This window comes from Adiantum capillus-veneris, chromosome 2, assembly GCF_014529385.1.
Source record: "Adiantum capillus-veneris isolate H3 chromosome 2, ASM1452938v2, whole genome shotgun sequence".
NCBI lineage: Eukaryota > Viridiplantae > Streptophyta > Polypodiopsida > Polypodiales > Pteridaceae > Adiantum > Adiantum capillus-veneris.
Genome location: NC_140932.1, coordinates 4355662 through 4383621, shown reverse-complemented (window position 1 = coordinate 4383621; position 27960 = coordinate 4355662). Strand labels below are relative to the sequence as shown.

The 27960-nt window shown below is 44.8% G+C and overlaps 2 protein-coding genes across 5 annotated transcripts in view; both read left to right on the top strand.

The window, feature by feature from the left end:
* The first annotated feature begins 2070 nt into the window (after positions 1 to 2070).
* LCBK2 (Diacylglycerol kinase family protein) overlaps positions 2071 to 27960 on the top strand; it is a 116920-nt gene continuing 91030 nt past the window's right edge. Inside the window, exons 1-2 of one of the 4 annotated variants that reach the window (XM_086483414.1) lie at positions 2071 to 2241; positions 2367 to 2492. In XM_086483414.1, the coding sequence (XP_086339540.1) occupies positions 2378 to 2492 (115 nt within the window). In that variant the 5' untranslated portion in view covers positions 2071 to 2241; positions 2367 to 2377. The other 3 variants (XM_086483420.1, XM_086483418.1, XM_086483411.1) reach the window with 3 other exon arrangements.
* On the top strand, positions 18970 to 22165 carry LOC147462296 (uncharacterized). Its single transcript, XM_086482832.1, has 5 exons — positions 18970 to 20480; positions 20587 to 20932; positions 21011 to 21172; positions 21270 to 21590; positions 22148 to 22165. Exons 1-5 carry the CDS (start codon positions 18970 to 18972, stop codon positions 22163 to 22165), a joined length of 2358 nt encoding a protein of 785 aa, XP_086338958.1.

The window sequence follows — 27960 nt, the reverse complement described above, 5'->3', positions numbered from 1 at the left end:
AATCAAGGATTGGAAGGAATCTTTGAGGATGCCCATTGAACTCGCAACCTTGGGAAGATGGCGCCCCTCGCCTAGACACAAAACATGGCCATCTTCCTTACAAGGGTCACAAAGCAGAGAAAGAAGAGCACCCTTCATTTAGAGCGGAAAGTAGAAGGCCAGGTGCTGCACAGGTCCGCGTTGAGGAGGGGTGCAGGCGGTTTTTTTTAAACTCGCCTTTTTCTCAAATGAGACACGAGGCTGCTCCACATTGCAGTATGGTTGAAATCGATCAAAAACCAATAATAGAGTATGCTCCAAGCTCACAGATTTTTTGGTGGTTGCAGACAGTCCAAGCTTTTTAACTCACCACACGCAGCAAACAACGACCAATAGAAGGATGCGGATGAGGGACCTCGCCCAAAAGAGTCAGAAGCAAGAAACGTTTGCCGAAAGCAAGGATGGCACTGAGGTTCTTGAGTACTCCATCAATTTTTTCTCGCTAACATTCATGCTATTCTTCACGCTTCAAGCAAGACTGCAAAAAAAAAAAAGAGAAACACAAATGTAAGTATTGAGATTTACCCTCCCCTGCCTTTTTGTCATCAGAAAAGCCTACTTGCATTGAGCACGAGCCTACCTAAGTTGAGCATCTGCTTTGCTTCTATTGCAATGCACTCTCCCTAAGAGAAGTCCCCTTATTTTGAGCATCCACTTGGGTTCTATTGTAGTGATGCGCAAGTGTCATCCCTTGCATACCATAACTAGAACTCACAACACTTTGCTCTTGAAAATTCACAAGGCTTGGAGACAAGCAATAACACAAAAAGACTTCATCTATTAAATCTTCTTTTTGTAGAAAGCTCGGCTGTACATATAAGAGGTGCAAACGGTATATTTTTTTTGCCAAGCAAAAGCATATGTTTACCATTGGCCATAAAGGATAAGGAGTTGTGTTCATAACTAGTGGCAATGTGTTTCCTAAACCATGCAGCCACTCCACCCAACCATGCTATCTTATAGCCTCCCCCTAGCATACACACTTCCGACCGTGCTGATGGCCTTGCCTGTAGGACCCGTGTCCTTACAGACGGACTAAGGTTGTTTCCACATGATTGAAAAATCAATCAGGGGTGTACACATGATTGCCTTGTAGATGCACCTACATGTCTCCACTTCATCCTCTTGACTCTGTGTACGCCATCCCAATGCTCATGTTGCCCACATAGTAGCCCAAACAACATTGCTCCCATTCAACTCAAACTATTGACTCGAGCCATCGTCTAATGCCTATCATTACCCCACCTACGACCCTTGCGTGGATGTTGACTTGGGCTGTGGTGGTTTGCATATGAGAGGCTTTGAGGTGGTGTCAAGTGAGTCCATGAAGACACGACAAGCTCAAAGGAAAGTGGAGTTGAGGCCCACTTAATCCCGACTAGCTTAGAGGTATCCAACTACTAGCTATGTCGGGCAATGTTGGTCCTTAGAAAACTTTACAAGCAAAGTTAACAAACCTCTCGTCATACTTTCTCGATGCCTTGCCCATGAGCGCACTGTGGTATAGTAGATTGTACCCAAGACAATGCTTGTGAGCTGCACTAGCTTTGGTGATAGTGCACAAGGAGAGAGCGAGTGTTGGCATCTCGAGTCACTCGGTGAAGAACAACTTTTCATCATTAGGAGCATCTATAAACCAACATACAAAACTTTGCGTGAACAAGTCATAAAGGTTTGTTATGTGCATCGAGATCTCCATGTCTATGCGTTTGCATGGACTATACAACTAAATTACGGCTTCCATTCCTTATAATTTTTGGGGCGCACAATGCCCACTCTCCACCATATACTTTTGTATGGCATGCACTATATGCTCTATACTTTATGTCGTTTTCTGATTGCATGACGAAGATTCTAACTAGTCAAATGGTTTTCAGTTTGACACAACAACATTCTAATCCAATTGTCGAGTTTAAATTTTGCATTTCTGTACACTACATATTGTTTTTGACTCTCAGAATAAACATCAAATTCTATATTGCATCAACAAATTTTTATGACAAGGCCAACCAAGCAAGGGTCCTCTTCGACTTTGGGAAGATCCCATCTCCCATGCGTGTGGATTCTGGAAGTGTTCGTTGCAAAACCGATAAATTATATTGGAACAGTAGCAAGCTGAGGTAGAAGCTGAGAAGAAAGGTTTTGCACAGGATCGTGACCCGCACCTCGCGGCTTCCAATCAATACTATATTCTCCTCGTGTGTATGCGCTCTCTCTCTCTCTCTCTCTCTCTCTCTCTCTCTCGTCGTCTTAGCTCGCTCTTCACTCGTGCTCTTCTGCTCTTCAGTTCCATCACAGATGACCTGCTTTTTTCTTTGTTTCTTTAGCCCTTACTCTCATGGCTGCTTCTCCTCCTCCTCCTCCTCCTCCTTTGTGCAGATTGTCAGCGGCAGACAGACAAACAAAATCGGATGCCATGCCCAGAGATTACGTCTTCATAGTCAATCCAAGCGGTGAGCTTTTTCAATGAATTAAAGAATCTCTGCACACTTGTTGATACCCTTCTATGGAATTGGATGTTGTATAATGGTGCATTAGCCCATATGCTTCACATCTAGGAATCCTACAAAATTAATTTGCACGCTCCCCATGTCTATTCAGCCACCCATGAAGCTGAGTGAACAGCATTCCAGGAAAATAATAGATTGCAAACATGAGCATAAAGACTCCCGCTGCTTTAATGCAACTTGGTTTTATTGGCTCCAACGGACAAGAACAACAAGAGCTCAAACATCTGCAAAGTTGTTGCTTACTTGTTTGAAAGGTTTTCTATTGTGATCAAATGCTTTGCCTTCCTTTACACATCAAAAGCATTCGAGCTTGGGAGAGAGAGAGAGAGAGAGAGAGAGAGAGAGAGAGAGAGAGAGAGAGAGAGAGATATTTTTAATGTCTCATAGAGCCCAAAGTCAATGACACATTCAAGCGTCCAATGTAGTATAGCCCCATGTTAGTATGGTACGAAATGGACTAAGCCAAAGCTAGTACGCCACGTACTATGAAAGAAAGAGAGTCTAGAAACGAGTTTAGGATAGCCAAATTAAAAGGCCCAAATGGCATCTTTGCACACTTCAGGCTTGAACTTTGGCCCCACATTTGTGAGCCTAGGGCCTTGGCCCATGGGCCATGTGACAATACCCGCCTAAAGGGCCAAGATTTGCCTAAGATAACAGCTGGTCAGTCAACAATCAAACTGACCAAATGCCTAATGTACTAGGTTGGACGTTTGTACGGGAGTAGATGGGTCGGGTCGGACGTAGACTATCCTACTCTGCTCTAGCAAGTGTGCCTCCCTACTGTGGTGTCGCACCTTGATGGGATGCCATTTGTGTAGGGCAGAAAAACTTTGTAAACCTAGTTTGCCCGATATGATCTCTCCCACTCCTTGTCTGTAACAGATGCTCTTGGTGCGGGTACATCTCAAGTAGAAAGCAACCCAAGCGTCGCTAGTCTAAAGAGCATTGACTAAAGCGGAAACGGAGGGATACCGGGCTAGGATGTCACTTTAACAAGCTCACCTCCAAACAAAATGTGCCTTAGGCTTGTCTACAGTCTGCATAGCCCACACTTCTTAATCTCCCGTGAGATACCTGTTGCTCTACCTGCCTCAATCTCAAGAGGATGGGATGAGACTCTGAGCTGACCAATTACTACCCTCAAGCTATGTTGTAGGAATGAATCAGTGTAGAAAAAGTTCGTGGGCAATAGTTGTGCTGGTGCCACCCAAGTCTGCATTGTGTGTCTCTTGCCCAATTCGCTGCCTTCCTCTCATGCATAGAATCTAGCAGAGCCGTCGCTCATACTCCGCGTGGCCATCCTACGCACCTTCTCATCGTCACCCTTTGCTCGCTATCACCTCCCCCTCAGCCCGCCATCACTTTCCCCTCCCACCCATGGCTACCCTTTGCCTGCCACGTGCACACCACAGCCTGCTATCATCCGCGCTCAAATTATTGTGTTGTAGCTCTTGCTTGCTCTAGCCTCCCTCTTCCATCGCTTGCATAAGCCTGCACCCTAGCCTTGCCCACCAATGCACTCCTTGCCTTGGCTTGCTGCTTCTGTTCGCCAGGCCATTGGTGGTTGCAGACGCACCCCCCCCCCCCCCCCCCCCTCCATCCTCCCTCCCTTGCACGCCCTCTTCTTTTCTTTTATCCGTTATCCTCCTCCCCTCCGCCCTTGTGTTGTTTGAACTGTGACAATTGAAGATGGTTGTTCGGCCACCAAACTTCAGGCTCCCATTAGTCTTTACCCTTTCAACATGCTAAGAGACCTTTGCACCAATCGCAAGGATGGCGACTATTCGGACAGTATGTGCTCTAGCAACTCATCATGGATGGCCCGTGTTTCATATGGATACTAAGTCTGCCTTTCTCAATGGAGACTTAGAGGAGGAGGTGTATGTGGAGCAACCACTTTTCATCAAACTTTTCAAGCCCGGATTTGTGACACTTGTTATATAGTGTGGATGATCTTGTGATTACAAATAGCCATGATTCACATATTCAGAGAAGTATGGAGACCTTGGCAAAGGAGTTTGAGATGATGGGGCTTGGGTCATTACTTTCTTGGATTGGAGATATGGCAGACAAAGGGGGGTATCTTTCTTGCAATAGTGCTATGTGAAAGGATTTGGTATGACCGAGTGTAGATCGATCTCTTTTTTGATGGATTCCAACCAGAAATTGTCCCTGTATGGCCCCTTAGATGTAGCTAATGCTACAAAGTATTGGAAACTGGTCAGTTCTCTTATTTGGTTGTGGAACACCCATCTTGACATCATTTTCTTGGTAGGACTTCTCAATACTTCGCAAATATTGGAAGCTGGTTGGTCACCTCTACAGAAAGTTCAATACCTGCAGTACCAATACTAGCATCCACAAGCACCCTATCGTTTTCAGTAGCGCCTTCAAGCAGCCTGTCATTTTTCCATCCTCAGCATTACATCAGGGTTTTCGCCCTCATTCCCAGCAACATTAGCCTGGTGTTTTGCTACAGCAGATCAGCCTTTCACTATTCAGCCATCAGCCTCGCAGATCAGCCCTCTTATCATTGCAGACCCAAGCCTCATCACCGGCATTTTCAATTTTCAGCCTTCAACCTCGCAGATCCAAACATCTATAGCAAGATCCCATCAACATCTCATCATCTATGGCCATTGTATCATCATTTGTGCAACCTAAGGCAAATACATGTCTAGCGATAGAGAGGGGGGGGCCCTTGGAGGGGGGTTTGGGACCCATGCGGTGTTAGTCTTCTTTCTCTCTCTTCACTCGCAGAACCTTCACTCACAATATTTGAAACGGGAGGGCACCACGTCCCAACCAAAAAGAACCTATCATAACTTGTAAGGGTTTTTTTCCATGCGTGTGGAGAATACTCATTAGACTATGGACATGTCTTTGGATTTTTCTTCTCGCTCTTGGAGAGGTGATAGGAAGCGGGCTATTTTATGGCTGTGCTTGACTTGAATGAGGTATTTTGTTGATTTTCCTAGTCATGGAAACCACCCAGCCACCACGTTCCCTCCCTCCTAACCCCTTTTGTCTTTTAGGTCCCTCAACCATCTTCAATACGTTGGTTTTTCCTAGTTCTTCTAGGGTTTAGGCCTCTCAGTGGAGATTTGCAGGTTGGCTAGGGTTAGGCTCAGGGAGTCCTAACCCTGCTTGGTCTTCAGTGGTTGACATGTCAACAATTTATGACAATATCATTCTCTCTTCTCTCTAGTGTATTGCACATCTCTTAATGAGATTTCTATGAGATTGGAGTTGCCTAACTCATCGTCAATGCACAACGTTTTCCATGTTTCTCGGTTAAAAGTGTTTTAGGGCACCTCCAAAGGACATTTTTGAAGAAGAAGAACCAGAAATCATAGATAAAACAGAAGTCATAGCACCGGAGCAATTCTTGTTGCATCGGTTTCGTCATGGTTCAAAGAAACAAGTGCGATAGTACTTTTTGAAGTTCAAAGATCAAGGAACCCATGAAGTCGTGTGGGTTGATGACTTTTTCAAGATTACCCAGAGTTGTTGGCAGACTACAAGGAAGCCATGCAGCTGGGTATCGGTACCTCACTCTAAAAAGGAGGGGATGTCACGTGCACATTTAACCCTATGTGCATGTGGACAAGCTATCCCAGTTCTAGGGTTCGGGTTAGCCTAGGAAGTGTTCTGGCACTCTTGTGAGCCTGTGCGTAGGCCGTGCATGTCCAGGCACTTAAGAGTAGTTACATACCCTCTGATTGCACAACCATTAGTACCCAGCATGTCCAATTTCCAATCAGTGAACCCAATTTTGGGGCAGTACAATTTCCAGGAATTTTTATTATTTTATTAATGCCATTTTACGAGGGTCGTGGGACTGTAGGAAGGGCTGCTCGACCAGCATGTGGCACCTATAAAGGGAGCAGAGGAGGCAACCATTTCCAGCAGAAGAGGCAGCAGAAGAAGTCCCAGACTTGCAGTGCTTCTTCTCAGCAGACTGGCAGAGAGCCCATCGTTTTCAGCCAACTAGAACCCCTGGCGTTTTGGCATCTCCCAGATCAGCCAGCGTTTTCAGTTCTCCAGCACCTGGCGTTTTTGCCAGATCCAGCCAGCCGAGCGTTTTCAGTCTTTTGCCATTGCCACCAGCAGATCATGTTAGGGTTTTCAGTTTTCAGCCTTTAGCCATTGCCGATTCACTCTTTAGCCTCGCAGATCTCATCTCCCGCAACAGATCCTCACGATCGTAGTTAGATCAACTAGCGTTTTCAGATTCAGCCGCAGATTTCTGATTTCAGCATCAGCGTTTTCAGGAAATTGTCGTCGAGTCGTCGTCATCGTCGTCCTCTCCTACACAGCGTCAGTATTCAGCAGCAGATCAGCGTTTTCAGATTTCAGCATATCAGCCCTAGCGTTTTCAGTTTTCAGCACGTCCTCATCAACGCCACCATTGTCGGCAAGTCCATTGCATCTAGACCATTGTACCAGATTTGTGCAATCTAAAGCATAGACCTCTCTCGCCATAGGTGTCGTATTCTTTTCTCTCTCTCTCTCTCTCTCTCTCTCTCTCTCTCTCATTCTCAACACTTTCATTCACAGTAGCATTCACTTTGTTTGTGATCATTACACTTGCACTTTCTCTCTCAGAACGACGGAAGGCTCTCCCTTCCGTAAGTAAAAGGAGCCCTTGAGCAAAGTTCGGAGCACTCATGTGGAGCACTATCAACATTCACTTCCGTTGCACCTTACAAGGGTTCATTCTCTGGCACGCTTCAGTGAGAAGGTGCAGAGCACGAGTACCGGCATTGTACTGAGTTCAAGTAATATAAAGAAATATAGAAAGGGACGCCAAGGTTTGGGGCCAATACTCTTTGGGGTGGAATTCCACCACTCCGTGTCGCTTGTGCTCTCTCTCTTTCAGTTTCAGTTGTATATTTTTTAGTCGTATAGCGGACATGCAGACTTCACATTGTGCTAATTCTTTCTATCTTTTGTGGTGCGTATGCCCTATCAACTACCTCGATTTCATGCTTCTTTTAGTGCTAGGCTTCATTATGGCTGAGTCTGCCCTTGATCTCCGGAGTCATGACAGAAACTCAGTACGCTGAACTTTGTGTTGATGTATGCTCATGTGTGTGTGCGTGTGGTGTTTGTTGTGTTGGGGAGCATATGTTAGTACCTAGTTCTACACCCACTATTGGGCACTGGCGACGTTAGTGGGGATGTCGTGGTATTTAGTCAATACTATGCATGATGGAGTTGATGGTTATATCATCTTGTGGGTGACTACCATGGGTATATACCTTGCACTTTCCTTCAAGGGTGAATCTGGGCTTATCCTGGATTCATCTAGGTATGTTATTGAAGTGCTAAAAGTGTGTTCAATTTGTTCTTTTCTATTGACATGTGGTGCCCGTCTTGTGACACATGCCCGGAGCAAATCTAGAAACCGCTATCGGGTCCACTGGAGTCTGGAATAGCTTCTAAACGTGCGCTCTTCACAAGGGAAGGGCTAATCAAATCATGCATACTACCATGATCAAACAAGATAACAATGGACTGATTATTCACATGACGAGAACACTTCATGAGAGACTCATCTAAATGATCATTAGAAACTTGGGGCACATTAGTTTTCTCATTTATGACACTAACAGAAGATGTGGGTTCTTTTGTGGATTCTTTCTTAGGACAGTCTCTTTTCATGTGACCTTTAGAGTGACATTGAAAACATCTTTTTTCTTTTCCATACTCGGTTCGTTCTTTAAGACTGAACCAATCTCTTTTAATAGATTTTTCATAGGTGTCAACTTAGGGGTTGCTTGAGTTTTAGCCATTCCTCTATAAGGTGAAGAGTTCTGTGCCTTAGGTGTAGAGGAAGATTGAGAAGATGAAGAATTACCGTTGTTCTTACCATTCTGTTGATTCTGAGGGGTACTTGACTTGTTTTCCTTGGGCTTACCTTTGTTGTGCTTCATTTCCTGCACGAGAGCGATTCTGACGGTGTCATTGTAGTCCTTTGAGTCGAAGATCTGCACATCGTATTTGATGTACGCGTCCAAACCAAAGAGGAAAGCCTCTTTGCGATCCTCATTTGATTTACGAAATTGAACACCAATCTGCAAAATACGGTTGAAAAAAGACATAACGGGAGTTCCATTTTGTTTGAGGTCTCTCCAATCCTCTTTCAACTGATCAAGTTACAGCAGTGGCATAAAACGAGCCTTAAGCTTGTCTTGGAAGTCGGTCCAACTGAAAGACAGTGGCTTGCCATCCGTGGCACGATCAAGGTGCTTGACCATCTGTGCCTCTTGCCAGGCTGCTACCAATTAATGGCATCACCTGACAAATACATGGTAGCAATCAAATCTTTACTGTTACTGTTTTTCTTGTTAGTTGCAAAGTAAGCATTAAATTGATGCAACCAAGAATAAATCACAAAAGCATCCATCTTACCATTATACTTCCTTTATAACAAACTCCAATTTTCAACACTTTCACTTTCTAATTTGCTGATTTTTGAAACCGAACATTAATTTTTACCTGCAAACATGCTTTTGAAAAGAAAAGTAAGTAATTTCAACAAATTAATCACTAAAAATTATGTGAAATTGAGGTTCCCCGACTCGAACCGATTGCACACGGTCCTTCGTGCAGCCAAGCCGGCTTTGATACCATGAAACGAACCAACACGGAATGGATCTCCCGGCTACACAGACCGCCTACAGACACGCGTCGGGCAAACCACCCGACCATAGTCACCATCAGGCAGCTCCCCCGTGCTGGGGCCAGCGTCCAAGGACGTAGGTGTGCACCTGTAAGACCGAGCGTCCCATACCACCCGGCCTCACCTCCTCAAGGTGACCTCGCGCACTCCTAGCCTCGTGGGCCAACCACTGGCACTCTGCCAATGGGGGTCGATAGCTGCAAATGAGGCCTTGGCCTCCCTTTTATAATAATGGCTGACCACACTGACTGGGTTCACACTATGTCTGCCCGGACACTGGTGGCACATCCCGACGGCGTCTAGGCTAGATCCCCTCTCCTATGAGCGGGACATAACAGGGATCATGGCTCTATACAGGTCAATGGTGGGACATGTACGCACTCTAGAGGGGATATTTGATTTAGTACACTCTACTACTGGAGTGAAATAAGGTTGTCCATTGTCCCCCACTCTTTTTGGTATATATATATATATATATAGATGAGGTTTCTGATTATATTGACAAAGAGGGTGACAGAGGTGCTCAATTGGAGAGGACATGGATTCCATTGTTGTTATATGGAGGGGATTTTCCCCCTCTTCTGCGAGATTATGGAAGCTCTCGTAAGCGAAAGTCTATCTTCCATAAACCTCCTTGGAAGCTCTCAAGGAAGAGAGTCTATTTTCCGCTAATTGGTCACCTTCATACCTGGTCTTTCCTGCAGTAAACACAAAGGAGAAACACGCAAAAGCACACATATACTTGTTGTAATTTTCTGCAAATAACCTGAAATTGTTACCTGTGCACGTTCCGATGCCAAAATGGTGGCCTTTTTCGCAATGGAATTGCACCAAACTTGGTGTATATGTAGGGTAGGTAGAGAAGAATGAGATTCTATGAATACTTTGCTGAAATTCACACTAGTAGAGGTGATTAGGGGCTGAAAACAGAGAGTTTACAGCAGCTAGGCGTGAGAGGAGAGTCTCCTTTCACTTTTCGCGATGAATCTTCTTCCATAGGAGCCAATGAGCAGGAGAAACCTTGTTCTAGGTGATGGGAGCTCAAGGACTCCACATACACCACAAGGGTTGATCCTCAAGCTTCAATGGAGAGCTCTAGTGCGTAGAGCACATTCACTATAGGGGGGGTAGGTGCACTGCGAACCCCTCAAGTGAGAGAGGTGCAGCTCTTATATAGCCATCCAGAAGGAGCAAGAGAGAGAGAGAGAGAGAGAGAGAGAGAGAGAGAGAGAGAGAGAGAGAGAGAGAGAGAGAGGCTTTGCATGGGTAAGTGTGCCACTTACTTTATAACTTAAAAACCATTCAAATTTTGACTTTAAAAGTTCACTAGGCCATTATTAAAATGTGCAAATAACTCACAACTGGTCACATGAATGCTACTTATGAGAACATGGCCATTTGGCCGGGGCACAAAAGTTTAATTAGCCGACTCTATGGCCTTATTAAAGAAAATAATCCCGGCCTTAGGATCACTGTTCTAAGGACCCCATCTCATTCCTGTGCTCACACTGACGCCCAGAATTTTCTGAGCCTAAAATTCTGAGGCTACTGTCTACCCCTTTTGAAGGCCCGATTTCTCAATCACTATGGCTTCACGGTATTTTTTGCTAGGGCCTCCCCGAGGTGCTCTGGCCTACGTTTAGGCGGACCAAAGGCCCTAGAACTACGGGGTCTATTCTGGTGTGCGCACAACTATTTAAGTATTTATTTTCTAGTAAATATATTAATTATTTACAAAATAGAGCCAAGGTCCCCGTGCCACATGAGATCATTAGAGTGGAGTTAGCAACCCCCCCCCCCCCCCCCCATGGAGAGAGAGACGCTTACGAGATCAGATTAGTATCTCCTAATTACGCTAGTTAGATCCCTATGCTAGATTAAGTGCTCTCTCTCTCTCTCTCTCTCTCAGCACTAAATCGATTCATTACTCATTAGGAGTAGACTAATTAAGCTCAAGCCTAATTATCTCTCCTCTTGGATTTGGATATGTTTATAAGGTGAATCTAATGCAAAAGAGGATAGTTCTTACCTCCAAACTTTGGGTTTGGGGCAGTGTCTAAACTTATTACTAAACAATCTCATAATAGACAGTGTTGACATCTCCTTTTTCTTCTTCTTCTTCTTCTTCTTCTTCCACAGTGTACTTTACCTTGGGAATCTCTAGGATTCTTTTGATTGTTAGCATTATCTTTTTGAAAAAAAAACGGTTGGATGCATGTCCCTTCTTTTTGCAATGAAGGCACACCTTGGTGAACATAGTGCATGTACAAAGAAAGGGGACCTTTGCGCAAATGAATCCGCAAGGATTTTACAAGAAAAAATTCTTAGCCGAATGTGAAGTCACTCTTCACTTTCGTGAAGCACTTTTTCATAGTGGTTGAAGATCTTGAAGCTCGAGGTTCGTGGGAAAAGGCCTTGAGAGCAAGTGTTGAACTTGGGAAAAACGCTCGAAAATTGCAAGGGAGAGTTCCCTTAGCCGGGTGAGCACTTGGTGATATTTAAGCCTTGGGGGTCTTTGGGATGCTTGGCAGCTTGCGAGAAGAGGTGCTATCCTAGATCAAGGGACCGTGGAGGAGTATGGTGGGAGCATCCTCTAGAGATTTCGGGCGGCAACGCGGTCAAGCGGGTAGCAGGTTCGGGCAGGGAACAGTCCCACGGCCCTAGCAAGTACACCAAAAAAGACACGTTTTCAAAGGCTATACACACACATACGTGCGCGCGCACACACACACACACTTAATGAGCAGAATGAGTAGAGAATGAGTGCCTAAGAGATTCGATTGTTGACAAACTTAATCAAGCCATTACTTTCTCATGCATAATCCAAACATGGCACAGGAGGACTCGATTAAAAAGCTCTTGTAATGGGCTACGCAAGCATTTGTGCGTAAAGCTGCAAGTTCAACAAAGTTATTCCAAAAACAAGAGAATCGTTGGAGAAATCCTCAAGATGCAATCAAGCAAGTCAAGGCGATTGTGCGTAAACACATGTTTATTGAACCTAAAAGAAATTGACACATAATCTAGTGCTCGATCTTAATTAGCTTTGATCACTTGGTTAGAAAAGTGGCCATGCAGTTACCCTTAAAGTAACCCATATTAGCCTCTTCGATTAGAATCCATGCACTTCGTGTAAACTTGGCCTATGTTGAGATAAGCCTTTAGCTTACACTCGATACGTGACCAACCCCTAAATCCAAGCATACCAAGCATGCACCCTTATGTCATATATTTCTCTAACACATTCTTCTTTATAGTCGCATGCTATTTGCTATAGCCACATTCTACTTACTTTTTCCCACATGTGATGCATATCACTTTCTAACATTTAATGCGACCTTTTATTTTGAGCCTATATAAGGCTATAATGCTTAGCTTGTAATTTTCTCTCTTATCCTAATCAATCAAGCAAGTCTATTTTCATTGAGTACATTCTTTCTAATCTATTTGCTCCTAATTGTTATGAAACTCTCTTATTCTAATCAATCAAGCAAGTCTATTTTTGGTGAAAATCAGTACATTTCTCGTCAATTAAGTCTAAATTCAGCATACAACATCTTTTTCAATCTTCCTCTGTACTCCTCTTCTGTGCGAAGTGGGGAGAGAGAGAGAGAGAGAGAGAGAGAGTCAAGAACTCCTGCGCAACAGAGAAAAGGATCGAGGCTGACATGGAGTTTTTTCCCTCAGCGCTAGCTCCTAGCTGGCATCCCTTTCATGTGCTGGACATGAGCGCCCACGAGCGTCGAGACTCTCTTTCTATGTATGCTACCTGCCGTGCTCTCTCTCTCTCTCTCCACGCGTCCACAACAACGTAGCCCTTTTTTTTTTTTTTTTTTTTAACGCTTAAGAGTTGTTGGCCTTGCGTTGATGTTTTTTTTTAACACCATAAGTTGTCCTCTTGTTTTATTAAATGGCGAGGACCTTTTTAAGGTGAGTCTGAAACCTACAGGTCATTAAAAAACACCTTTTTAAGGTGAGTCTAAAACCTACAAGTCATTAAAAAACGCTTACAGAGAGAGATTTTTGCAGAAACTCCATTCTTGAGTCTCTTGCTCCTCTCCTGCCGCTCCTCTCTCTCACCTACTCGTGCCCCCGTGCTCCCGCCATCACTTGCTCGTCTTCAGGTGCTCACGCCGACGCGTAGAGCTCTTCACAGTATAACTTTTCACGATCGAAAAGTACAGAAAAGAGCCCGGTTTCGCGTGAAACTTCTAGTTTTTCATGGATTTCGCCATGGATTCCTCCAGCCCGGATTCGCAGCGTAATGATGTGCCAGGTAACATTCAAATTCCGTTCACGCATGCTCTATACACATGAATTACAAGCACTTTCTAGAGCTTCGACCAACGTTTTATCGCTCTGGAAAACGCAAACATTTAGACGAACATTTGCTTGGCCTCTCTCGAAGGGGCCGTGCAAGGGCTTAATTCTCGGCTTACTGCTCTGGAAAATACGGCTCAGTCGACGACTGTGCGTATTTCCAAGGGCGAAACCAATCTCCAGCAATTACTGCTTTTGGGCATTCACAGGGTGATTCTACTGCCATCATTCCGTACAAAACCACTAATTTCTCAAGAGAAGAGAAAGAATGTACGGAATTGGCCATAAATAACTGGCTGCACCTATGGACCACGTATTTCAACCTCCATGGGGAGCATGATGAACGGAGGATTCAAACGATTCCTCTTTATTTGCGCAGCAAGGCGCTTACTTGGTGGCGTAATATGACAGAGAAGCCTACGACGTTGGCCGACTTTTGTGTGAAATTCAAGAAGGATTTCGCCAAAATGGATCCAAACTGCAGAGTTACGCCAAACTTCAAGAAGGATTATGTCAAACTGCAGAGTCTTTCGATGAAAGCTGTCTTTTGATAAGTACACAACGGCTTTCAAAGAAGCGCTCACCTTCTGCAAGGTGGATTCCACGCACGCTGGGCACATGTACTTGCTAGGATTACATGAGGATTACCATTGGGCCTTAATCAAAGACAGCCCTGGCTGATGTCGAGGATGCAGTGGCAAAGGCCAAGACGTTCCATTCGATAAATGGGGCAAATTATGAGAAGAAAAGAACTTCAAACCATCAATCCGGCGAGGGCACTTCTAGGAAGCGACCCCGATTCCAGCAAAGGTCCAAATCACCGCCGAGACCTTCTCAGGAGAAGAAGAAAGCCAAAAATGCTTTAGTTGCTGATGCAGTGAAGAAGGAAGCTTGCTTCGGATGTGGCCAGACAGGTCACCAAATCAAGGATTGCTTAAGAAGAAGACAAAGAAACCGCAAGGTCGTCCTTTGGTTCAGATTCATGAGATCTCAGGTAACTCTGATGTCATTCAAGTTGAAATCCATCACTTAGCGCACAGTTCATGCACTAATTCTCCTTGATAATGGAAGCTCATATAATTTTGTGGATGCAAAATTGGTGCAGAATCTGAGCCTGCGGACGTAAGACAGTGACCATGAGTATCGCGTGAAGATGGCTCGTGGCGAGGATACGGATGTATGGAATCAGATGGTTTCAGATTTGTCGCTCGAGCTAGCTGATTACAAAGAGAACTTGGATTTCCACATCATGCGCCAAGATAGAGTAGATGTTATTTTAGGAATTCCATGGTTTTATGATAAACAAGATTCATTATATATAGACTATGTACATCACTCTCTTGTTTTTGTTAAGCCGGACATGTCTCATGTATCTGTTTCGCTTTGTAATCAGATTTCTGTGAATAATGGTTTTGCAATACCAATTGTTACTGCTTTGGAAATGTATAAAGATACAAAGTCTTATGATGTTGACTTTTATCAACGCGTACCATGTGCTTGGTTTGATTCATTAGTGCTTGGTACTTCTGTCACCGAATTCCGTAAAAATGTTTCGTGTTTTTCTGTTGAACTTCGGGATTCCGATGAATCTAATATGATCTGAGAAATCATGACTGATTTCAAGGATGTTTTTCCTGATGATCTACCTCTTGGCTTGCCGCCTTCAAGAGGAGTAGATCATGGCATTGAGTTGGTGGTTGGTAGTCAGCCCTTCTCAAAGCAACCCTATCGTTTTAGTAAAACTGAGGAGGACGAGATTCAGTGGTAGCTAAAAGATTATCTTGACAGAGGTTTTGTTCGGCCACGTAAATCCCCGTGGGGAGCGCTAGTGTTACTTTCTGCTGAGCCTGCCCTTGATCTCGGGAGTCATGACAGAAACTCAGTACGCTGAACTTTGTGTTGATGTATGCTCATGTGTGTATGTGTGTGTGTGTGTGTGGTGTGTGTTGTGTTTGGGAGCATATGTTAGTACCTAGTTCTACACCCACTATTGGGCATTGACGACGTTAGTGGGGATGTCGTGGTATTTAGTCAATACTATGCATGATGGAGCTGATGGTTATATTGTCTTGTGGGTGACTACCATTGGTCTATACCTTGCACTTTCCTTTAAGGGTGAATCTGGGCTTATCCTGGATTCATCCATGTATATTTTTTAGTCGTATAGCGGACATGCAGACTTCACATTGTGAAGTTTTCGTCCGAGTTACGACCAGTTGATATTGTGCTAATTCTTTCTATCTTTTGTGGTGCGTATGCTGTCACCAGCGTGTGACTACTATCTATCCTTTTTGTTGATTTCTTTCTTATTATCTATTTACTTTCACTTTTTGGAAACACCCCTCGGGAAATCTAACTGCCCTGCATTGCATAGCTAGTGTGGAACTGTCCAGAGGGAGTCCAGGCCTGAGGGCAAGAGAGCACTAAGGTTGGACAAGGACTATGGTTAGCCAAGTGGGGTCATTGACTAGCCAAAGTGGAATCCTTTGCTACAGAGGCTACATTTCAGTTCTGGATGTGGCCGCAGTGTACAAAGAGGGTCGGATGACCTAGAAAGATACAATGGCAGCATCTCCTAAAATTTAGGGAACTGCTATTTTGGGACCTGAAAATGTGTTGACGTCATTACCTCCGGAATGACAAAGGGAACATTTTCTTACTCTGCCGTGAAGTCAACTGGGCAGCCAGTTGGGAGATTTTTAGGCGGCAACCCCGAAACGGGAAAATGCTTATAAATGTGCCAAGTGGCACCTTCTGGTGCACTTGCCTCATGCAACAAGAAGTGGCGCTGAATTTGAAGGAGGGAGAGCCTCATTTTCAGTTTTGTCACAGGTTAAGAGCTATGGAGTGCTTGCTTTCCCTCTTATGCACAGTGCGGTGCCAGGAGTGATGCCCTGCACGCTACGCACTGCCCTCTCTCCCCTTTGGCAGTATGTTATGCCCCTCTAGTGGGCTCTTCATTTGACCAATGTACAGTTGTGTGGATTCATGCACGATTGCCGAGGCAAGAGCCTCTTGCACAGGTACTGGATTAGCTAGCGGCTAATCCCCCCACAGGTACAGGTGAATTCGGAGAGGTTTCACGCCAGAAATCTCGTCCGATTCAAAGGGCAAGTAGCCCTACAGGTGCGGGAGCTCGAGGACTTGCTAAGGATGCGACCGGCACGCGAAACGGAGCCCGAAACAGTAAATTACAGCCTGCTGTGTATTTTTGCAGGTTTAGGGTTTTGGCCCTAAACGGACCCTAATACCCCCAGGAGGTTCGGGGACGCAAGGGGACCGCTGTACAGGTGATCCGGCGCATTTTCAGGGCTGAAAACAGAGAATTCAGCTTGCTGTAGATTCTCGCCAGGTTTTGCAAAGTGCCCGCATGTGTCGGGAAAGTCGGCCAATGCGTGGGAATACTGACCGTGAAGGGTTCTAGTACAGTTATGCTACCGAAATCGGGTTGGAACAGTGGAAATTCAGCCGAGTTTGTGCGGGGCGGCTTGTAGGGAACCACAATGTTTATTCCCTCTTTTGAACAATAAAGAAATACCGAAAGGGACGCCTAAGTTAGGGGCCAATCTGGTGTCCGTCTACTCATACAGGTGCAATCTAGCAGCCTAGCAACCTGTATCCCTCTCCCCTTTTGTTGTGTCTTGAAAGTACAGGTAAAATAGACGACTAATAATGGGTGAAAGCTAAATCAAGGTTTGAAGTAAAGTCTACCGCCCTTTTTGGATAGAACAGGCCGGTTTCATGGTTCCATCGACGGGATTAAATCACTTTTTCCCATAGAAGTGAGCCTTGGTCAGTTTTGGATTGAAGACACACGGGATCATAGACCAGACACAGGGAATTGCAATTATGGCTGACAGACCAGATGATGTGACTGAAGAGGTTTCCTCTTCACAGGGTCAACAGACACATGAAGTGGGTGAGTCGTCAAGACCACCACAGACGGATGACGATATATTCAGGACCCAGTTGGCTACTGCTGTGGCTATGTTCACACAAGTAATGCAGAATCCGAGGTTTTTAGCCTTTCTGCAACCTCCTGTTCCGTCTGAGCAAGTTGGGTCACTGGATCATATTCAAAAGCTTGTTAAGGCTCGAGCACAGGTGATTCATACCGCACAGTCAATGGAAACACCTGTACACTTGACGGAGAACATGCAGTCTCCACAACCTATGCCTAAGGTGCAAGAACAGGTGGTTGAGATGCCAGTCTTTCAAGCTGTACCAGTTCAGCCCGCCACCTTTCAGCAGCCTATAGCTGGTTCTAATGGGCAGGGAAGCAACCTACAGGCTATGCAACAGGTCTTCCCACCACCTTCAGTACACCCTGGCTATTTTGGAGGTGGATCGGTATTCCAGAGCATGGCTGGTCATGCACCTGGAAATCAGTTTTACACGCCAAGAACAGTGTTCGAGGGTGCTCAAACGATGATGCCTAACCCCATGTACAGTGTCATGGGTATGCAACCAGGGTTTCAGAGCACTCAGGGCCAATTTGGGATGCTACAGGCAAATTTTGGTATGGCTGGAATTACAAATCAGCAGCCAAATATGGCATTTCCAGGTCAAGTTAATAGTGGCCAAGGAACACAGATGAACCCTAATAGTGTTCCCATGTTTCAGTCACTTCCATATGACAATTTAATGCCGCTGGAGAGGCCAACTCCGTACAAAGAAGGTGGCAAAGGTGTGACTTTCACGACCTTTACAGGGTTTGATGACAGAAAGAAGGATCTCTCATTCCTCCAGCAGTTTGACAAGGCCTATGCAGGGGAAAACTTTACAGAGGCTTCAAAGGTCCGCAAGGCAGCCACTTTCTTGACAGGGAATGCGGGACAATGGTGGACAACTTTATTGCTTCAAGGGCAAGCTCCGTCCACATGGATTTACTTCAAGCAGATTTTTGCAGCAGCATGGTTATCTGATGATTTCGAAGCAGATGTCATGACAGAATGGCACCAGCTAAATGCTGCCACTTGTAGAAATCTGGATGATTACAATCGGAAGTTTTGGAAAGCTCTACTTCCAGTAACTTCCTATAGGTTTGTGCCATTGACAGAACAGATTGAAAAATACTGTTGTGGCCTACCCAAAGGATTGAGAAAGTACTGTACGAAGACAAAAGTCACTACTTTGACGCAGCTTATCGAGGTAGCAAACCAAGGTAGTACCGTACGTACGTACGGATGCAATCCGTACGGTACGTCCGTACAATACGGATCCGTACCGTACGGATTGCATCCGTACGGTGCATTATTTTTTTTAAAAAAATTTGGCCAGCGCGTGTGGCGTCCGTTACAGCGATAGGGTAGCGTTTTATTTTTTCAGTAAAGCTCTTTACAGAGAGTGTGCGCTTCTGTAAAAGTTGCAGAGCAGGTCTGTGAGCGTCTTTCTTGCAAAGAAAACACCATGCCTCGCGAAGCCAACCCCCTCTGGAACATTCACACTAATGTCATTGAGATTGTGAAGACTCCAGGGCAATCCGGATCAGGTACACGACGTTGGCAATGCAAGTATTGTGGGATGCAGAAGACCAGTACGGTCACTCGTGTCGTCAGACACTTGACGGCAATAGGATGTACAGCCAATTGTGGAGCATGCAAGAAGGTGCCGCCTGCTGTAAAAGATCAACTGATTGCAGAAAAATTTCCAGCAATGGCAGGAGTAAACAAAGGTAGGGGAAAACAATCTACACAAGATGCTCTTCATGATGCCCTTCTCGGAGACCTTGGGGAGACGAACACTCAAGATCAAACAGTGGGAAGTAGTGAACCTAGTGCACAGGCTCAGTCTAACAGGAAGAGGGCTCGTGTCATGCAAGATGTTGAGGATGTGTTTTCTGAGGATGTTAATGATACGGAGGATGTCACAGGGCCTAGGCAGACCACCTTGCCCTTGCGTGTGCATACTCAATCTTGGATCAAGGAGCGACAAAAGGTGGCGGAGATGGAGATTACTCGCACTCTTATTGAGTGCAACATCTCCTTCAATGTATTGAGGACTGACCAATGGAAAAGGATGGTGAAGGCTATTGCTCAGGTTGGTCCCACAGATACATGGACTGGCTTAGAGTACAAGAAAATGCGCACGACAATGTTTGATGAGCAAAAGGCTTTGATTGACAGGGCTTTGGTTCCAATGAAGGCAGGATGGAAACAATTTGGGTGCACAATCATTTCAGATGGTTGGAGTGACATATGTCGACGACACATCATCAACATTCTTGTGTCATCTTGCCTTCGCACATATTTTTTGCGAGCCGTGGATGCAGGGAAGGCAGGGGAACATATCACAGGTCAGTTCATTTACACGCACATTCGGCAGGCCATTAGAGACGTTGGCGCAGAGAATGTGGTACAGGTTGTCACTGATAATGCATCAAATTGCAAAGCAATGGGTGACTTGATTTCAGCAGAGTTTCCATCCATAGTTTGGACCCCCTGTGCTGCACATTGCCTTGATTTACTCATGGAGGGGATAGGGAAACTCCCTTGGGTGCTGCCTATTGTGTCTGATGCAACAAAGATCACCACTTTCTTCCGCAAGAAGCACCAAGCACTTGCCATCTTTAGGAGCCACAGCCAGTTGGATATGGTACGGCCTTCAAAAACCAGGTTTTCCTATATGTATTTGGTGCTCCATAGGCTCTTCAAGCTAAGGGATTCCCTGATGCAAACAGTGGTGGATCCCAAATGGAGAGACATGCACAATTCCCAGCAGGAGAACACTAAGTACATCCAGAGGCGTGTTCTTGATGAGAGCTTTTGGACAGAGGTGCAGTCTCTCACAGTGGCTTTGCAGCCTATTCACGTGTTGCTGCGTGTCACGGATATGGAGGGGTCCACACTAGGGCTGGTTTACCATCTATTCTTGCAGATGAAGAGCCACATTAGAGAGTGTCCTTCTTTGTCTCAGCAGCGGTATGTTTCCTTGATTGCATCATTGACAATTGTTGGCAATTGTTTTTTTTATAGATAGCTCGGACCTGCTACACTGAGATGCTTCTTTTTTGATGGATGTGTGCAGACGAGATGACATACTGGCTATTGTGGAGAGTCGGTGGACGTTCATGAGCCGTCCTATACATGGAATGGCTGCATGTCTCCATCCTCTCTACAAAAAGCCAGAACTATTCCATGATAGAGATTTGCTTGCACTACGCGATTCATACATCTCGTTGAGGTATGACGAGGACACACAACTAGAGATTGATGCTGAGATGACGAGCTTCATCAACAGCTTAGGTCCTTCCTTTGTGCGGCCTGTGGCACTGAGACAGGAGGCCACCAAGTTTCCTTTGACTTGGTGGCAGAGCTATGGGAGACAGGGTCTTCCCAAGCTTACGGATCTTGCATTACGCCTACTTTCGCAGGTAAATACGAAACCTAAACCATCGCCACTTTTGTAGGTAAATACTAAACCCTAAATCATTGTAATTTCCCAATTGAAGGATTGCTCTGCGGGTGATTGTGAGCGCAACTGGAGTGCCTACTCATTGATCCACACCAAAATACGCAATAGGCTAAGCACTGCGCAACTAGAGAGGTTGGTTTACTGTAGAGCCAACATGAAGCTTGTGCGAGCCTACCATGCTTTGGGGACACCAAAGCAGGTAATATTAAATATGTGGTTTTGTTAACTCGTCGATTTTACTTATGATGATATGATCGAACTCTTTGTAACGTACGTTCGGTTTTTTCTATGAGCAGGTAGATCCCACACAGGTTAAGATGGTGCCTGATTCCACTATAGAGAACATTGAGCAGCAGACGAGAGATGAGCAGGAGGAGATTCTTCGACTACTTCATAGAGAGTTGGAGAGTGTGGATCGACAAGTGACCAGATCGCGAGCACGGGCATACAACATTCCACTCCAAGAGCGAGCTCCAGATCCAGATATTGCACGACGTGAGAGCATTCGCAAAGGAAAGCTTCCTGTCCGCAAAGCACAAGTACGTGCAAATGAGGCGGTTCGTCTCATTCACGCCACAGAGGAGGAGGATCTTGAGGATGTTGCAGAGCAGCCACAGGTGTCTATGGTTGTGGAGCCAGAGTACGACGACGAGGGCATGTCTTGTCACATGGAGACATTCTCTCCTCTGCAGAGAGCTCATCTTCATCCGATGATGAGTTCTAAGCTAGTTGTCTTGGGAGAGAGAGACTTGAGTCTCTCTTCTGAGGACTCCATTGGGTTTTTTCTAGTATTATTCATGCTATGTATTAGTTTTAACTTTTGGCATTTGCACCTTGCTAGTTTATGAGCTTTTGTAGTTGGCATCAGACATTGGTCATGATTGCTATGTCATAATGTCATTCTCATTGGTCATGATTGATATGCCATTTTCATGCCGGGATGATTGTAGTGTTGAGTTTTGTATTTGTAGTATTTTAATCATCATTAGTCAATCTTTGGATCTTCACCCTTGTATGATCATTGATGTACATTGTCTCTTACCTTACAATGCTATGTTGCTTTTGAGATTATGGTATCGAGTCTGTCATACTATTACTGAAATCGGGTATTGTGTCCCATGTTCGTATATGGACCATGGTAGGTCACTTGATTGATGTTTAAATTTTAATGCAGGTAGGCCTTTTCATTTAGCCATATAGATTGATAGTTTATATATTTGTGGGCTTCTTTTGTGAAATTTCAAATGTTTTTCCTAATTTTTAAGGGTTTTTTACCAATAGTGCGTATTTTTACGTACCTTAAACCTCAATCCATACAGGACTGCGTACCTTTCGTACTGAATACGTACAGTATTTTACGTTTGGTTCCACCTTGTAGCAAACACTGGCAATGGTTTGCTCAAGGGAGAAGATTGTGAATTTAACACTGGCGTCAAGGCAGGATCAGGCAAGAAAATTTCAGCCAAGAAGCACGGTCCCAATGAGGCTCCTAAAGGGACTCAGGAGTCAGCCAACGCAGGGAAAGACAAAGCTACGGCTGAATCAGAAAAAAGACCAGCAAAGAAATGGAAAAGACGTTTTCCTCGCAAGTCAGAAGAGCAAAAGAAGGTCCTGAGGACAGAGAACAAATGCTTTATATGTGAGAAGCCTGGCCACATTGCTTACAACTGTCCTACAAAGAAAAGGCCAGCTGATTCTGAAGACAAGGAGGACAGGAAAGGAAAGAAGCCCATGGCTGGTCTAGTGCCAGATATGGTGGGCGACAAGCCAAATTCAGATGCAAGTGAGCTTTGCAGAGCATGGGGAAAGGTCAGGGATCAAACAGTGCTTATCTTCTTTGATCCAGGTATACAGCAGAGGCTGGTTTGGCATGTCCTGGCCATACAGAGGCTGTGACACCCATCATTGGAAAATTGCGCCTACATATCCAGTCCTATGTAGATGCTGAAGAATTTTACATCATGCCACTGGACGGATGTGATGTGTTGCTAGGTATTCCTTGGTTGTTTCGTGTACAGGGAATCATGGATGCCTACAACAAAAAGATCACTGTACAGAGCAAGGGAAAGACTCACATTCTGGATGTAAAGCTTAAAGGGGAGTCTATTCCTACTGTATCAGCTTCTGCTATTACTTCTGTAATGAAAAAGCATCTTTCTGCGTACTTGGTTTTTGCACGTGAAGTGTCAGATTGTGATGAATCAAATTTATCTGTGCTAGATAAAGAAAGGTCAATGTTTTTACAACAGTATAGTGACTGTTTTTCCGATTCATTACTGTCTCAATTACCGCCAGAGAGACCCGAGGACGATGCGATAGATTTGGTGCCAGGCAGTAGCCCACCAAATAAGCCTCCGTACAGGGTTAGTGCGGCTCAGCAGAAAGAGATAATGGGCCAAGTACAATAGCTGTTAGAAAAGGGGCTGATTCAGCCCAGTTCATCTCCATTCTGTTCTCCAGTGTTGTTGGTGCAGAAAAAGGATGGCTCATGGCGTATGTGCATCGATACCGTGCATTGAACAAGAATACCATCAAGAATAGGTTTCCTATACCTAGAATTGATGATATTATGGACAAATTAGAAGCAGCAGCTATGTTTAGCAGGATAGATCTAAAGAGTGGGTACCATCAGATCCGCATTAGATCAGAGGATGTGCACAAGACTGCTTTTAGAACGACGTTTGGCCTTTACGAATTTTTAGTGATGCCCTTTGGTCTCACAAATGCTCCTGCTACGTTCGATAGGATGATGGACAAAATTTTCCGTCCACACTAGCAGTTTGTTGGTACATTCTTTGATGACATGATAGTCTACTCAAAGAATGAAGAGGAGCATAGGCATCACTTGGCCATTGTGTTCAAAGAGCTACGCAGTCATAGGTTGCTCATCAATGCAAAGAAAAGTGAGTTTTTTCTGGAAGAGATTCACTTTCTGGGACACATTGTCTCAAAGGATGGTGTCAGAATGGATCCTGCAAAAGTTGAAGCGATCAAGTCATGGCCAAATTTGAAGACGGTGCATGATGTCCGAAGCTTTTTGGGACTATGCTCCTATTACAGAAGGTTTATCCGAAATTTCGCTGAGATTGCTTCACCTTTACATGCTCTTCAAAAGAAGGCCGTCACCTTTAGATGGACACAAAAAGAGATTTCAGCTTTTAATCTCTTAAAAGAAAAGATGACTTCAGATCCAGTCATTGTGTTGCCAGATCTTAGAAAGTCATTTGTGGTCCAGTGTGATGCCTGCGGTAGTAGCATTGGTGCAGTGCTAATGCAAGATGGCAGGGTAGTAGCCTATGAGAGCAGAATTTTGCAAGGGCCAGAGATGACCATGCAGGTCTATGAGAAAGAGTTATTGGCTGTGATTCATGCGCTCTTAAGTTGGAAACACTACCTGCTAGGTGTAGATTTCGTTGTCCAAACGGATCATCAGACCTTGCGATACTTCTTGACACAAACAAAGTTATCTGAGAAGCATATGCGATGGGCAAATATCTTGTCCATGTTCCATTTTCAGATTGTGCATGTGGAAGGCAAGAAGAACGTTGTGGCTGATGCCTTGTCAAGGAAGCCACAAATTTCAGCTGTGTCGATTCCTTATCATCATGAACTTGATGATATGAGAGAACAGTATGCAAATGATGAAGATTTTGCAAGGGTCTTCGAGCAACTAATGGATGGACAACGTCATGAACACTATCTTCTTAAAGACGGGTTCATGATGATGCATGGCAGATTGTGTGTCACAAAGCCATTGCGACGCAAAGTTATGGAAGAGAGTCATGTCCCACCGTATGCAGGGCATCGTGGTATTGATGCTACAGTTACAGCAGTTGAGACATTCTTTTACTGGCCTACATTGAGAAGAGATGTGGATGCCTTTGTGCGGGAATGTCTAATATGCCAAAAGGTCAAGTTTGACAGGCAAAAGGCACCAGGGTTATTGCAACCACTACCTATTCCAGATAAACCATGGGAAAGTATTGCTATGGATTTTATCTTTGATCTTCCGAGAACGCAGACAGGAAACGATGGCATTTGGACCATTATTTGCAGATTCAGCAAACAGGCTCATTTTATTCCTGTCAGGAAGAAGATAAAGCCAGATCAGATGGCACGCTTGTTTATGAGCAATATTTTCAAGTATCATGGCATGCCACAGTCGATTGTTAGCGACCGTGATCCACGCATGACAAGTTTGTTCTGGAGAGGCTTGTTTGAGAATATGGGCACAACGCTCAAATTCTCTTCGTCATTTCATCCTCAAACAGATGGGCAGTCAGAAGAGGCAAATTCTACTGTCCTAGATCTGCTGAAGTGTTATGTGTCAGAGCATAAAGGAAAGTGGGAGCAGTATTTGCCATTGGTGGAGTATGCATACAATAATACAGTGCATTCATCAACTGGCAAGGCACCCTTTGAGATAGTTGAAGGTGGCAAGAAAGTTCCTCCCATACTGCATACAAAGGACAAGATATTTGAAGCAGATAAGTATGTTCAGGAGATGGATGAAATGTACATGAAGGTCAAAGTGGCCTTAGAAAGGACTCAGGCAAAGCAAAAGAAAGCAGCTGATCGTCACCGTCGTGAAGTGGTATATTCACTTGGTGATTGGGTGCTTTTACGCTTTGAAAAGGCAAGGTTAAAGAAGATGAAGGGCAAGGAAAGACTGTTTCCAAAGCTCAGCATGCGTTACTATGGGCCTTTTCAAGTGTGCGACATAATTAGTGATGTTGCATATAGGCTGAAATTGCCTGACAGTTGGAAGATTCACAATGCGTTTCATGTGAGTCTTCTCAGACCCTATGTGGGTGATGTGCCAGAAGATATGCCAGCTGAAGATCAGCCGGAAGTCGAGAAACTTGACGAGATCTTGGTCCCTGAACAGATTTTGGCACACAAAGAAAGGAAAGTGAAAGGCAAGGTTGCTAGGCGTTACTTGGTAAAGTTCAGAAACTATCCACCAATGGATGCTAAGTGGATGGAAGAAGGTGAACTTGCAGAGTCACCAACTGTGTTATCACTTTACCTAGAAGCCTTCGATTTGCAACCTACCTTGACCCCTTGAGTTTGAAAGCTACATAGATTGTCAGTGTGACAATGGCTTCTGAAACAAATGATGTACAAGGTATTTAAAGTGAGCTCAAATCAAATACCTGTTACATGAATGTTAGAGTCACCAACTGTGTTATCACTTTACCTGGAAGCCTTCGATTTGCAACCTACCTTGACCCCTTGAGTTTCAAAGCTACATAGATTGTCAGTGTGACAATGGCTTCTGAAACAAATGATGTACAAGGTATTTAAAGTGAGCTCAAATCAAATACCTGTTACATGAATGTTAGAGCTGTATAGATTGTCAGTTTGGCAATTGCTCTTATGGAATGTCCAAAAGTTTGGTTAGTGCTATAGAAGTGAGTATTTCTTGTCAGTTTGTCAAGGATACAGTAATTGCTTCTATTAAAGAGTACATGTGTAACTGCATTCTTAAACTGTCGGTTTGGGTATGCTCGAAAGTGTTACGAGATCCAACGTGTACTATAAGACAGTGGCAAAATGTGCAGCTACCATTTTGTCATTGGAAAGTTAGTGACTCAAAGCAATGGCAGAGTGCGAAGCTACCACTATGTCATTGGGACAGGGTTCACACGCAGGCAATACATGAGTCGACGAGGTGTTGAATACACCAGGGTTGACAATGAGCATGTATGTGTCGTATATGTGTCGACAGGTGTTGAATACATCAGTGTTGACAGTAAGCATGTACGACATAGATGCAAACGAGGACGTTTGAGATTTCAAGAGGGGGGTATGTCACCAGCGTGTGACTACTATCTATCCTTTTTGTTGATTTCTTTCTTATTATCTATTTACTTTCACTTTTTGGAAACACCCTTCGGGAAATCTAATTGCCCTGCATTGCATAGCTAGTGTGGAACTGTCCAGAGGGAGTCCAGGCCTGAGGGCAAGAGAGCACTAAGGTTGGACAAGGACTATGGTTAGCCAAGTGGGGTCATTGACTAGCCAAAGTGGAATCCTTTGCTACAGAGGCTACATTTCAGTTCTGGATGTGGCCGCAGTGTACAAAGAGGGTCGGATGACCTAGAAAGATACAATGGCAGCATCTCCTAAAATTTAGGGAACTGCTATTTTGGGACCTGAAAATGTGTTGACGTCATTACCTCCGGAATGACAAAGGGAACATTTTCTTACTCTGCCGTGAAGTCAACTGGGCAGCCGGTTGGGAGATTTTTAGGTGGCAACCCCGAAACGGGAAAATGCTTATAAATGTGCCAAGTGGCACCTTCTGGTGCACTTGCCTCATGCAACAAGAAGTGGCGCTGAATTTGAAGGAGGGAGAGCCTCATTTTCAGTTTTGTCACAGGTTAAGAGCTATGGAGTGCTTGCTTTCCCTCTTATGCACAGTGCAGTGCCAGGAGTGATGCCCTGCACGCTACGCACTACCCTCTCTCTCCCCTTTGGCAGTATGTTATGCCCCTCTAGCGGGCTCTTCATTTGACCAATGTACAGTTGTGGGTTCATGCGCGATTGCCGAGGCAAGAGCCTCTTGCACAGGTACTGGATTAGCTAGCGGCTAATCCCCCCACAGGTACAGGTGAATTCGGAGAGGTTTCACGCCAGAAATCTCGTCCGATTCAAAGGGCAAGTAGCCCTACAGGTGCGGGAGCTCGAGGACTTGCTAAGGATGCGACCCGCATGCGAAACGGAGCCCGAAACAGTAAATTACAGCCTGCTGTGTATTTTTGCAGGTTTAGGGTTTTGGCCCTAAACGGACCCTAATACCCCCAGGAGGTTCGGGGACGCAAGGGGACCGCTGTACAGGTGATCTGGTGCATTTTCAGGGCTGAAAACAGAGAATTCAGCGTGCTGCAGATTCTCGCCAGGTTTTACACAGTGCCCGCATGCGTCGGGAAAGTCGGCCAATGCGTGGGAATACTGACCGTGAAGGGTTCTAGTACAATTATG

Excerpts from the sequence above, each read along its gene's own strand:
- LOC147462296 (XM_086482832.1), top strand. The coding sequence starts at position 18,970 with ATGCCTCGCGAAGCCAACCCCCTCTGGAACATTCACACTAATGTCATT. Across the intron at positions 20,481-20,586 it reads CCTTCTTTGTCTCAGCAGCG|ACGAGATGACATACTGGCTA; the intron begins GTATGTTTCCTT and ends GGATGTGTGCAG. Across the intron at positions 20,933-21,010 it reads CATTACGCCTACTTTCGCAG|GATTGCTCTGCGGGTGATTG; the intron begins GTAAATACGAAA and ends TCCCAATTGAAG.